Source organism: Amia ocellicauda, chromosome 5, assembly GCF_036373705.1.
Source record: "Amia ocellicauda isolate fAmiCal2 chromosome 5, fAmiCal2.hap1, whole genome shotgun sequence".
NCBI lineage: Eukaryota > Metazoa > Chordata > Actinopteri > Amiiformes > Amiidae > Amia > Amia ocellicauda.
In genome coordinates, this window is record NC_089854.1 from 35,027,828 (window position 1) to 35,039,455 (window position 11,628).

Below are 11,628 nucleotides of genomic sequence, written 5' to 3' on the forward strand. Positions count from 1 at the left end.
GACCAGCACTGAAAAAATAGCTCTTTGACTAATTTGGGTTGCTGACCCCTGGCCTAGCGGGGAAGCTGTGGGAGTTAGTGATTCAATGGAATAATAATGATGGGGGTTTGCTTGAAGAAAAAATGATGTGATCTATGCATATTACCAGTGCTCACGACTCTGAAAGCTAGTTACTAAACACAAAAACGCAACAGCAGCAACAACAACAACAACAACCCAAAGAAGCATGGAAAGATGCATGTTAGGAATAACAACAAGTGACAGGAAAAAAAAGAGTATGTGACATCTTTCAAAGAGTGAAAATGTTCAAATGACATTTAGATGGAATTTTTGAAAGAAGAACAGACCAAAGATGGACAAAAGAAGGTATAGCCTGGATCCCAACAGATGAAGATAAACCAAGAAGAAGACCACATCACAAATGGGAAGATGAAATAAGAAGCTTCGCTGTTGAGACCTGGAAAAGAGACGCTTTACATGGAAACAAGTGGAAACAGATTGGGAAACAGTGGGTGAACACAATGGAGAATGAATATGTGATAAGATATGAATGATATATGATATGCAATGGTAGACTCCTTTCATACTACGATGGAAAGATTGTAAAGCTCACCCCCCCCCATCCGAAATAACATCAAAAGCATTTCAATCCCACAAAAACAACCTGATCTAAACGAAACAGAATATGCCAGGAAAGCAGCCAGTGAATAACAATAGTGAAATGAACTGGCCGGCAGAGCAAGCAGGGATAAGCCCTTCTTCAGATCAGAAGACAATCTATGGCATGGGACTTCCTGCGTGCTGTCCGTCCGACCCAAATACATTGTATCACACACTACAGACATCCTGGCTCCGGACAGACTGACGCGGACACTTGTGTAACCAATGAGGAGCCGGCGTGCTGAGACGTCATGGGGACAGTGAAACAGGAACAGAAAGGCTGGTGAAGCGCGTATCCCCGGAGAGACGGACACAAAGTTGCTCGCTTTCCTTATCAGCATGACTGCCAGCTGCCAGCCAGCCCTGCAGCAGCACTGTCACGGGCGCCTGTGTTTTATAGCCTCTTGCTAGGTAAGATGTGTTTCAGCGTTACTTTCTGAGCTTGTTTGCTTGCTAACGATACCATTATGCTTTCAAACTCACTCTAAATATTCAGCAATTATGCTTAGAAGTTATGTATAATAATATAATCATGTGTGTAGCATTATTACAGTCTGATTAACTTTACCTACAGTCCCAGTCTGTGCTCTGACAGGATGTTTTTGCACTCGACGTGTTGTAATGTTTGTGCTTTTTCTGCAATAAGCTGTCCTTTTAAATGCATTATTTCATATACTTCAAATACATTATAATACAATTATGACTTTCTGAAATAATCGGTGCAATACTTTTTATATTGAAATTAAACGTTTGAAACTGGCTAACTTTTTGCTTAAAAAAAAAAAAAAAAAAGTACTAGTGACTCGGTGGGGTTTTTTCATGCTTCCTGACTTGCAAGACTTCCTCTGCAAAAGCTAAGGAGGAGCTACCCTGAAATAAAATGTGTGGTTTGTGCCATCCACACCATGCATGCTTACTGTATAGGTGTGTGTTTGAACACTTGTGCATGCAGAGACAGATGTCGCATAAGTAAAGAGACACCTGATATGAAAGGACAGCTTTATTTTTCAGCCTCTGTCGCACTGTGACTCTTCGCAGCGCCACCTTGTCTCACAGTGTGTAGGTTGAAGCAGCAGCCTTGATCTGTACAACTGCAAACATATCCCCTCACAGCACAGAAAACAGGAAGTCCCTGGAAAGGAGAGTAAGGAGACAGACTTGTAGGCCTTTAGTTTCATGTATTTGGGCTGTTTGTGTCGGAGGTGTGGGGTCCTGCAGATGTTTAATCTGTTTCAGGGCTGCACTCTTTGTCGGGTTCACTATCCCACTCATCTTCGCTTCTTCACAATCCATCAGCTGTGATCATCCAGTGGCACAAATCATGTCTAATAATGACAGGTGAACTATTCTATTTGGCGTTTGCCTGCAAGTGATTCAAGTGAGATTCCTGCACCACGCCCAGACATGACTGCCGCCTGGGTTCAGACTTGGAGCTTTGATGCCGATCACAGCTGTCCATCAACGCTCAAGGGAGGAAAGGGGGTCTGAACAGGGGTCTGCTCCTCTGTGTCACCCCTCTCTGTGGTGGTGATGTCACGGTTCTCTCGGACACCTATATAGGTTTTCCTGAATTGGTTGCCCATTGTTTGGATTCTGTCTAAAAAAAGTATCAACCATGAACTTCAAAATTTCTTCTCTGGATTAATTCTAAACTCAGTATTTATATGCATTTAAGATGAGTTTTTATTCCTAGTGCACTTTCTTGAACTTTGTATTTGTCTAACTAACTGTCTATCTAGATAGAGTTAAAAGTATGTCTTCAAGATACAATAAGGAGATATTCACGTGTAAGTGAACAAGGTCCATATCAGAGGTCTTGCTTTACTATAATTATTGTATCTATATGGATTATATATGATATTGTTAGTAGCTATAATAACAACATAGATGTTTGTGTGGGGACCTGTTTAGTTTATTCCACTTCACTGTAAAAATAAAATGCAAATACCTTGTTCATAACTCCGGTGTATCCGACTCGAGAACAACACGCCATTGTTTATGCCACGAGACCATAAAATGTGTGTCAGTAAACCCCTTGTTAGAAATTAGCACTAAGATTAAAGCACCCATTCTGGACTTTAGGAGTTCCTTTGTAGACTGTGAGGATCCTTAAAATACCTTTCTGCTGACAGATTTGCTTACAATTGTATTTTATATTTTTATTATAAGTTTTATTATTATTATTATTATTATTATTATTATTATTATTATTATTATTATTATTATTATTATTGTATTATTTCATTTTATTTTATTTTAATCAATCATTGGTGCATTTTATCACATTAGAAGGGGGATTGTATGTCTTTCAAAAGTGATTTTTTGAATTTGCTGACAGAATTTTGTTTTGGCTTCTTGGTCAATATTTTGAAGATAAACACATGGTTATATACATCGTGTGGAGGTACAAGGATATAAGGAATATGCTTTACCAATTTTGCCCATACATTTTTTAGTTACATAAAACAATGTAATGGCCTATATCGTAAAACATTTCTCTCATGGTACCAAAGCATTTTTTTATTGTACTGAAGTAATCTCTGAGGTTAGATATGTATTGTTAATGAGTGAAAGGCTGGTGTCATTGATTAAGAATTTTTTGCTGCTGTGTTTTTGGTTTTGCACTGATCGGTTTGTTACCTTTTCTCAGGTATCACCGGTTATGGAACACCACGAAGATGATAAACAACCTGTAGTTTTTAGAGAGGAGAACAAGAGAAGGAGGAGGAAGATGAAAGCTTTTACCTCAAATGCTTTAGTTGCAATGGATCAAATAGCCATTGAATTTATATTGCCCACATCCAACAAATGCAATAAAGTACCAGAAAGCCTAATTCTTGACATTGCAGGGAACTGTACAGTCGACCAGGTTAAAACTCAAGTGTGGATGAAAGCAGTTTCAGCAAACCTGTGTCCGGAGTTTTATCAGACTTATACTCCTGACCAGTGCATTCTGCTTTATCAGAAGAAGGGACACTGGTATGAGATATATGACAAACACCAGGTATTTCAGACACTGGACTGCATACGCTACTGGAGAGCACTGAAGAAAGATCTAGGAAGAATCCATTTGGCTTCCAGACCGCAACCAACAGAAGAATCAAAGCAGTATCAAAATTACTTGAATTATCTGATTGGTTATGATGTCACAGATGTGAGCAACGTGCATGACGATGAACTGGAATTCACTAGGAGAAAGTTATTGACGCCAAGGATTATTGAACTAACAGACCGGGACCCCAACCTTTATTCCATGGACCCCTGGATAACATCAAAGCCTCTTCCAGAATACCTACTGAGTAAGATCAGCAATAATCATATTTTAGTTGTCATACACAGACATTCTGCAAGTCAGACCATAAAGGTGTCCATTGATGACACTCCTCAACAGATTCTTCAGACTTTCTTCACCAAGATTGCCAAGAAACGGGCATTACTTGGCATTCCAGAGGAGGTCAGTGAAGTGGATTTTGTTCTGAGAGTCTGCGGTCGGGAAGAGTACATTTTTGGTAACCATGCCATTAAGAATTTTTACTGGGTGAGACAGTGCCTGAAAAATTCTGAAGAGATCCACCTGGTTCTGGAGTCTGCGCCAAACCCTGACCAGGATGTGGTTCAGCTGGAAGACTGGTCGCTCGTTGACGATCGCACAGGTGTTGCTGGCTCCCATGAACAACTGACCATTGATGAAAAAGACCATGAGAAAGTGTTCACTATTTCCATGTGGGACTGCAACAGAAAATTTCGTGTCAAGGTTCTCGGCATAGACATTCCTGCCCTGCCTCGAAACTCTGAATTGATTGTTTTTGTGGAGGCCACTATTTTCCATGGACAGCAGCTGCTGGCACAGGAGAGGACCTCCTCGAAGCCATTCACCGAGGAGGTGCTTTGGAACGCATGGCTGGAGTTTAACATCAAGATTAAAGACCTGCCCAAAGGCGCTCGGCTAAGCTTGCAGGTGTACTGTGGGAAGGCTCAAACTCAGACGGCCAAGACGAGTTATCAGGAAAGCGTCAACCACGATTCCAAATGCAAGAACCGCTTACTGTATTACGTCAACCTCATGCTGGTAGACCACCGGTCACTCCTGAGGCAAGGCGAGTACATCCTGCACATGTGGAAGATGCCGGAGAAGAGCGAAGATCACAGCAGTGTCAATGCAGACAAGCTCACCTCTGCCACCAACCCTGACAAAGACAACTCTCTGGCCATAGCCATACTATTGGATAAGTATTGTTACCCCATCGCTCTTCCAAAAAGTCGGGATTCTGTGGAGGTGGAAGGGGAAAGGGGGAAGCGGGAGATGCCGAATCACCTGCGCAAGCAGTTTGAGCAGATCGTCAGAACTGACCCCCTGCACCCACTGAGCCCAGAGGACAAGGAACTGCTGTGGCACTTCAAGCAAGAGTGCATGAGATTCCCTAAAGCCTACCCCAAATTTCTGAGCTCTGTGAAATGGGGGAAACATGAAGCAGTGTTGGCCACACATCAGCTGCTAGAGAAATCTGATACATGGGATCGCAGTGCTCTGGACGTGGGCCTGGCCATGCAGCTGCTGGACTGCAACTTCTCGGATGCGAATGTCCGTACGATGGCTGTGAGGAAGCTGGAGACCCTGGGAGATGATGACGTGCTGCGTTACCTCCTCCAGCTCGTGCAGGTACAACACTTTCATTTCAGTTTGCAGCTCTTGTTAATATTTGCATGTGGCTTAAGCCATTTTTCCATCACATGAATGTGAAACCAGGGATTCATTGTTTTCCGCTGTATACACATTTAAATCAGCTCTCATGTTATGCTGCCTCACAGCTCCTGGGACCCATGTTCGATTCAGTCAGACACCCACATCCTGTGAAGAATTTGCCTGTACTCCCCATGTCCACGAGCCCCCCCCCGGCTCTTCAATATTCCATCTGCCCCCCACTCTTCAATACACGATCAAAAAATTAATGTCACAGTTTTGTAACCCAGTATCATATTTTAACATTGCTCTTCTTAATAGGTTACAGTGTTGTCTATGCATTTCTTAACATTAGCGACACTTATGTAATGGGCTGTGGACTTGACTGAGGTGGGAGGGGGGTACAGTGTTGATGGGGCCTGACATGGCAGAGGACTGATTAGGGACTAATTTATTATTATCATCATAATAATCTAATTATTTATTATCAGCCCTTACCAATGGCCATTTACAGTTGAAACAAAATATACACATTTCAAAACACATTTTACAAGAAATGCAAAACATAAATGCATACAACATAAGCCATAATTAATGTAAACTCTAATGAAGTAGAGGACACAGTGCAGGATTCTGTTAAGGCAAAAGTTCAAATCAAGCAGAAATGTGGTCATAGTTACATAAAAGCTGAGCACAGTGGGGGTCAGAGCAGGCAGGATTAGTAGTCGAGAATCAGTTATAGTAAAGGCGATTTGAAGTGCAAGAATAAGCACAGAAGATATAAGGAGCTATAGAAGGGAATGTCAAGGTGGGGAGTAAGTAATGGAAATTGCCTGAATATTGAGGATAAAGCAGGAATGTAATTCAAAATATCCTTATAGTCAGTACCCAATATTCACCTCCCTGCAGCCATCAATTCCAGTCTCTGCACATCTAACATGGTGATGTCACAGGCAGCAAGCGTGTATTTGGCATAAATGTAATTCCTGTGAATCACAGAGGTTAGCTGCCAACAGCAGTTACTTCAGGCAAAAGCAAACCACAAACCCATTTAGACTGTTTAGTTTTGTTGCATCAGGCAACATCTTGGCATTCTACATTCTTTAGTTTTTATATAAATATTTACTTTTTATGTTAATAAATAAAGTTGATCGTATTTATGAGGAAAAGAAGAACTGCAAATATGTAATGATTTACCATGTAATGATTTTGTTTTGTTTTTCTTTGTGTCTGTGTTTTTCCTTCTTCCAATGTTGTTTTCAGGCTGTGAAGTTTGAACCGTATCATGACAGTGCCTTGGCTCGATTCTTACTCAAGCGTGCTCTGAGGGTGAGTAATCACAATCTTAACAATTACATGGCTAAGATTGAATTATGTACTTGCTTATCGATCCGTCTGTCTGTCAGTTGTATGTATTACATGCTTTCTTTGTGTTACACATCCTGCTGTGCTTGTGTGTCAAACAGAGCAAGAGAATCGGGCACTTCCTGTTCTGGTTCCTGCGCAGCGAGATCGCTCAGTCTATGCACTACCAGCAGAGATATGCTGTGATCCTGGAGGCCTACCTGCGGGGGTGCGGGGAGTCCATGCTGCAGGACTTCAAGAAGCAGGTGGAAATCACAGAGGCCCTCCAGAAAGTCACCAAGGAAATAAAAACGATGTCTGCTGACAAATATGACGTCTCAGTGCAAGGTATGTGCTGAACTGAACATTTTTACTCAAATGAAGAGCCCTCAAAGTAGCAGAAGACTCTTAGTACATCCTATCGTACTGTGTTGGATGACTCAATTACTCTTGTTCTCATCCAAACAAAATTTTAGTTGTTTTTCAGCTGCGTCAGAAGCTTGAAAATTTGCAGTCGTCGGGTCTTCCAGAGAGCTTCAAAGTTCCGTATGACCCTGGACTGCGAGCCGGAGCTCTTGTGGTAATTGCAGCCCCTTGTTCAATATCCCTTGAGTCATGTGATTAGCTGTGCTGTCTGCGCTAACACTGGGACTCTTTCAGATCGAGCAGTGTAAAGTGATGGCTTCCAAGAAGAAACCACTGTGGCTACAGTTCAAGCGAGCCGACCCCACCACCCTGTCCAGCGACAGCATCGGAATCATCTTCAAAGATGGGGATGACCTCCGACAGGACATGCTTATCTTACAGGTATTTCAGTTGTTGACATTAAACAGAGTGTTAATATAAACTTCTCAATTAATTCCTTCAGAAATATTTATTTAAATGCATACAAGTAGTTTTAATCATAATATAAAATACTTTAAATCAAATTCTAAAACATATCTGCCTTCAAAGTATAGACTTATACTGCTTTGTTGTGTTTTTAGATTCTTCTGATAATGGAGTCGATTTGGGAAGCAGAATCTTTGGACCTGTCTTTGTTACCATATGGTTGCATTTCTACCGGAAATAAGATAGGTAGGTCTTACCTGTAAGAGTTGCATGTAATATGTAATTGTTCAAATATATATAAACTGCGAAGAAGAAACTGTGCATGGAGTGGGGAAGTTGTTTATGGGTAAGGTACTGCTGCTACTGATACCCTAGAACTAGAACTTTTCAAACTAGAAAACCATGTTATCTAAATAATTTCTTCACTTCTATTTCTACAACCATAGGGATGATTGAAATAGTGAAAGATGCCACAACCATCGCTAATATTCAGCAGAGCACAGTTGGCAATACTGGAGCATTTAAAGATGAAGTTCTGAACCAGTGGCTGCGAGACAGATGTCTTGAGGACAAGGTACAATTCCTGTCACCTGTGTTGACACTGCACATGCCACTCAGGGTGGGTGGGCCTGTGGCATGCTGTCTTGGATAGAGACCTGAAAGACATGACTGTTGTAAAAGCTCTTTTCCTCTTCTAGTTTCAGGTAGCCGTGGAGAGGTTTGTCTACTCCTGTGCCGGCTACTGTGTTGCCACCTATGTTCTGGGGATTGGAGACAGGCACAATGACAATATTATGATTACAGAGTCGGGTATGTGCATTATCATAGATAGATAGATATAGAACTACTCATTTATCAATTATATCTTCTCAGATTCAGCTCTAGTCAATGACTCTAACTGGTGGATTTCTCTTTGTCACCTGATTGAAGTGTAAAGAGCGTCCTCTTAGCAGTTGTGAATAAATATGATGCATTGCATAATTTTACTGAGAAGTATTAACAATACCAATTCCAGCTTCAAAGGCAGGTAGAGGCTGCACAAAATCAGCATTGGAACTAAACAAGCCTACTTATTCTAGGATATTTAGGGTCTCTTGGACTTACTATTATGCCTTAACTGATGGAGACCATTTGACTAACACATTGCTAAGTAGGTGTTTTGTAGGATAGAACTTTACGTGTGTGTTTTTTGTTTTGTTTTTTCAATCTTTGTAGGGAACCTGTTCCACATCGATTTCGGACACATTCTTGGAAATTACAAGAGCTTCCTTGGCATAAACAAGGAAAGGGTCCCTTTTGTGTTAACGCCAGATTTCCTTTACGTCATGGGAACATCTGGCAAGAAAACCAGCCCCCATTTCCAGAAATTCCAGGTACAAAGATTCCGCTGCATTACAAATATCTGCAGTTTGTTTTACAGTGACTTGGTGCATTTTCTTTAACAGCCCAGCTCATAATTCATCCAACAGCAGATACAGGATACAGGTACAGCACACCTGCAAGAGTGGCCTGTAGCTATGCTGATTTATACACCTGTGAGTGAGGTACCCATGGGCTCAAAAAACTTGTAATGTTGTGAACTATGTTTCAGTGTTGTAACAGAAAATATGTGGATCTGCCAAAATATCTAACCAATCAGCCTGTTCTTGCCTATTCCCCTGTCTGCCATCAGGAGATCTGTGTCAAAGCGTACCTGGCCTTGCGGCATCACACCAACCTCCTTATCATCCTCTTCTCCATGATGCTGATGACAGGCATGCCACAGCTCACCAGTAAAGAGGACATTGAGTACATCCGGGAGGCGCTGACCGTAGGAAAGACAGATGAGGAAGCACAGAAGCATTTTCTGGATCAGATTGAAATCTGCCGGGACAAGGGCTGGACTGTGCAGTTTAACTGGTTTCTGCATCTTGTCCTGGGCATCAAGCAGGGGGTGGAGAAGCGCTCGGCCTAACTTCCTCCTGGCTGTGCTCTGTCTGTTACTTGTGTCTCCTGCATTTAAAGTAACATCAGCCCCCCTGCAGTTATGACTTGATAAAGTATCACGTGTATATCATGCCAAGGTAAAACTCTCAGGCTTGTATAAAGAAAGGGTAAAACTCTTACTTGTGCTTAAATTCAGCTTTTAAATGCACTAGATTTCAGGCAGTCAAGGTGGAGCTGTCTGTAATCTAAGGTAAATCCCCAGGAAAAGCCATATCAAGACACACATAAAAGAATGAAACAAATGCTTGAATCTTTGCAATATTAAGAGTAGTTATTTCCTAAACTAACAGGAAGACATGTAAAAACACACCCTATAAGATATAGCTGTGAATTGAGTAATTTGCATTAGTGCCAATTTCTCTTCCAAAACCAGAACTGCAGAGAAATGTATTTTGTGGACTATACGACCAAAACATCATGAGAAAAACGGTAGTTTACATTTTCTTAAGTTAACTTATTGAAGAATGCATTTTTTACAACATATACATATTTTTAGATCACGTAAAAATTGAAACCATTTGACTAAATGTTGACTTCGTTTAGGATGTTTCTTTTTTATATATATATATATATATATATATATATGTCTTAATTGAGGGTGGATGCATTGGAAAAGGTCGTACGGTGACAAGTTTCAGATGGTGAAAAGGAACAACATTCGGTTATTAATCACGGTTGCAGCTTTTTACTCACCTTGCTGAAATTTGCATCCACTGCTTGTGTATGAATATAAGAAGGATTGTTTCAAAATGTGAGTTAATTTAATAGACTAATGAGGTAGTGTAGTACAGATATTATAATAACATTGCATTGCTCCTATTTTTATCTACAGAATTTTTATATGTACAGAAAGCTTTAGATCTATTTTTAACAAATCAATATCCTCCACAATGTTGTCATACTGACTGAAGCAGTAAAAAACCTGTATGTTTGTTGTTGTCAGTGATGCAGATGATTTTGTTTTTGAGCTGAAACGTTTTCATTATTTTCACTAGAATTTCACTCCCTTCATCCCTTAGCTTTCAGGGAATTTTATTTTATTTTATGTGTTTCATCAATCATTTGTTAGGACCATGTTTGGTATATCGTGTAGGTAATGTGAGATTAATTTGCATCATGTGTACTGTGATTTTAATATGCAGTTTTATATTCAGAAGTGCCCGTGGATCGAACAACTGAATTTAAACATGAAAGGTTTCTCTGTAATCCAAGATGCTCACCATGAAATTCACTGAAGTGCCTTCTAAACTACTTCTGTTTGAAAATGCTTAAACCAGCTATCCCAATGCTATGTAGGCATTAATCAGGAACATAGCACAATGAATGTCTGAAAAAAAATCTTATTTGGAACCAATGGAGGGATTTGCTTGAAAGTTAGCAAATGTCATCAACAATATATATCCCATATATTTTAAATATACAAAAAGGGAACAAGTACCAATTTTGGCATATAAGAAATATATGGATCACACAGTTCTACCATACCTTAAATGTTTGATTGTTCTATGTGGTGCTTGCAGATGCTTACAAAATGTAAAATGCTAATAATTCCTAGCATTTACCAAAGATTAGTCTGGATCAATCTCACAAATCAGCCAACATTGTAAAAGCTAATGCATATTATACTAACACAATTACATTACAAATTACTATTTAAGAATAGGACATACACTTGCAAAAAGCATGTCCAGCACTGGGTGTTTAAAGTTTTAGTCTTGTTTGGTGTTGCGTATTGGCAATTAACTGAACGTAAATATCATAGTAGATATTTTTGCTTGAAATTTCTTTATGAAAATGCATTTTGGATGTTTTTTAAACCCTAAATGTTAGCACTTTTTTAGAGCATGAATAATGTTTTGCAATCAATTTTGTGTTAAGGAATAAAGGCATAAGCAGTTTTATATTACTCTGTGTGTGTGTGTGTGTGGAATGATTTCCCAGTAGCTCATATCACAGTATAATATGTGTTACTAATTATCCGGATGTAAGCTCTGCTGAAGTGAAAAGCTACACATTTTTGTTATTTCAATGCACTCTGTGTACAGTGCCTATGATCTTCAGTTGTGATTTATATGGTATGCATCAATCACTTTGTAATGGTTAGATTAGCTGGGCTGGAGCGTCAC

General features: G+C 40.1%; 1 protein-coding gene across 1 annotated transcript; it reads left to right on the forward strand.

The window, feature by feature from the left end:
• Positions 1 to 921: 921 nt before the first annotated feature.
• pik3cg (phosphatidylinositol-4,5-bisphosphate 3-kinase, catalytic subunit gamma) lies at positions 922 to 11,408 on the forward strand. The gene is made up of 11 exons (XM_066704924.1): positions 922 to 1,071; positions 3,311 to 5,320; positions 6,605 to 6,670; positions 6,808 to 7,033; positions 7,162 to 7,265; positions 7,346 to 7,492; positions 7,672 to 7,762; positions 7,963 to 8,090; positions 8,215 to 8,326; positions 8,732 to 8,889; positions 9,189 to 11,408. Exons 2-11 carry the CDS (start codon positions 3,323 to 3,325, stop codon positions 9,468 to 9,470), a joined length of 3,312 nt encoding a protein of 1,103 aa, XP_066561021.1. The 5' UTR covers positions 922 to 1,071; positions 3,311 to 3,322; the 3' UTR covers positions 9,471 to 11,408.
• Positions 11,409 to 11,628: the final 220 nt, after the last annotated feature.

Excerpts from the sequence above, each read along its gene's own strand:
- pik3cg (XM_066704924.1), top strand. The coding sequence starts at position 3,323 with ATGGAACACCACGAAGATGATAAACAACCTGTAGTTTTTAGAGAGGAG. Across the intron at positions 7,763-7,962 it reads TTCTACCGGAAATAAGATAG|GGATGATTGAAATAGTGAAA; the intron begins GTAGGTCTTACC and ends CTACAACCATAG. Across the intron at positions 8,890-9,188 it reads CCCATTTCCAGAAATTCCAG|GAGATCTGTGTCAAAGCGTA; the intron begins GTACAAAGATTC and ends GTCTGCCATCAG.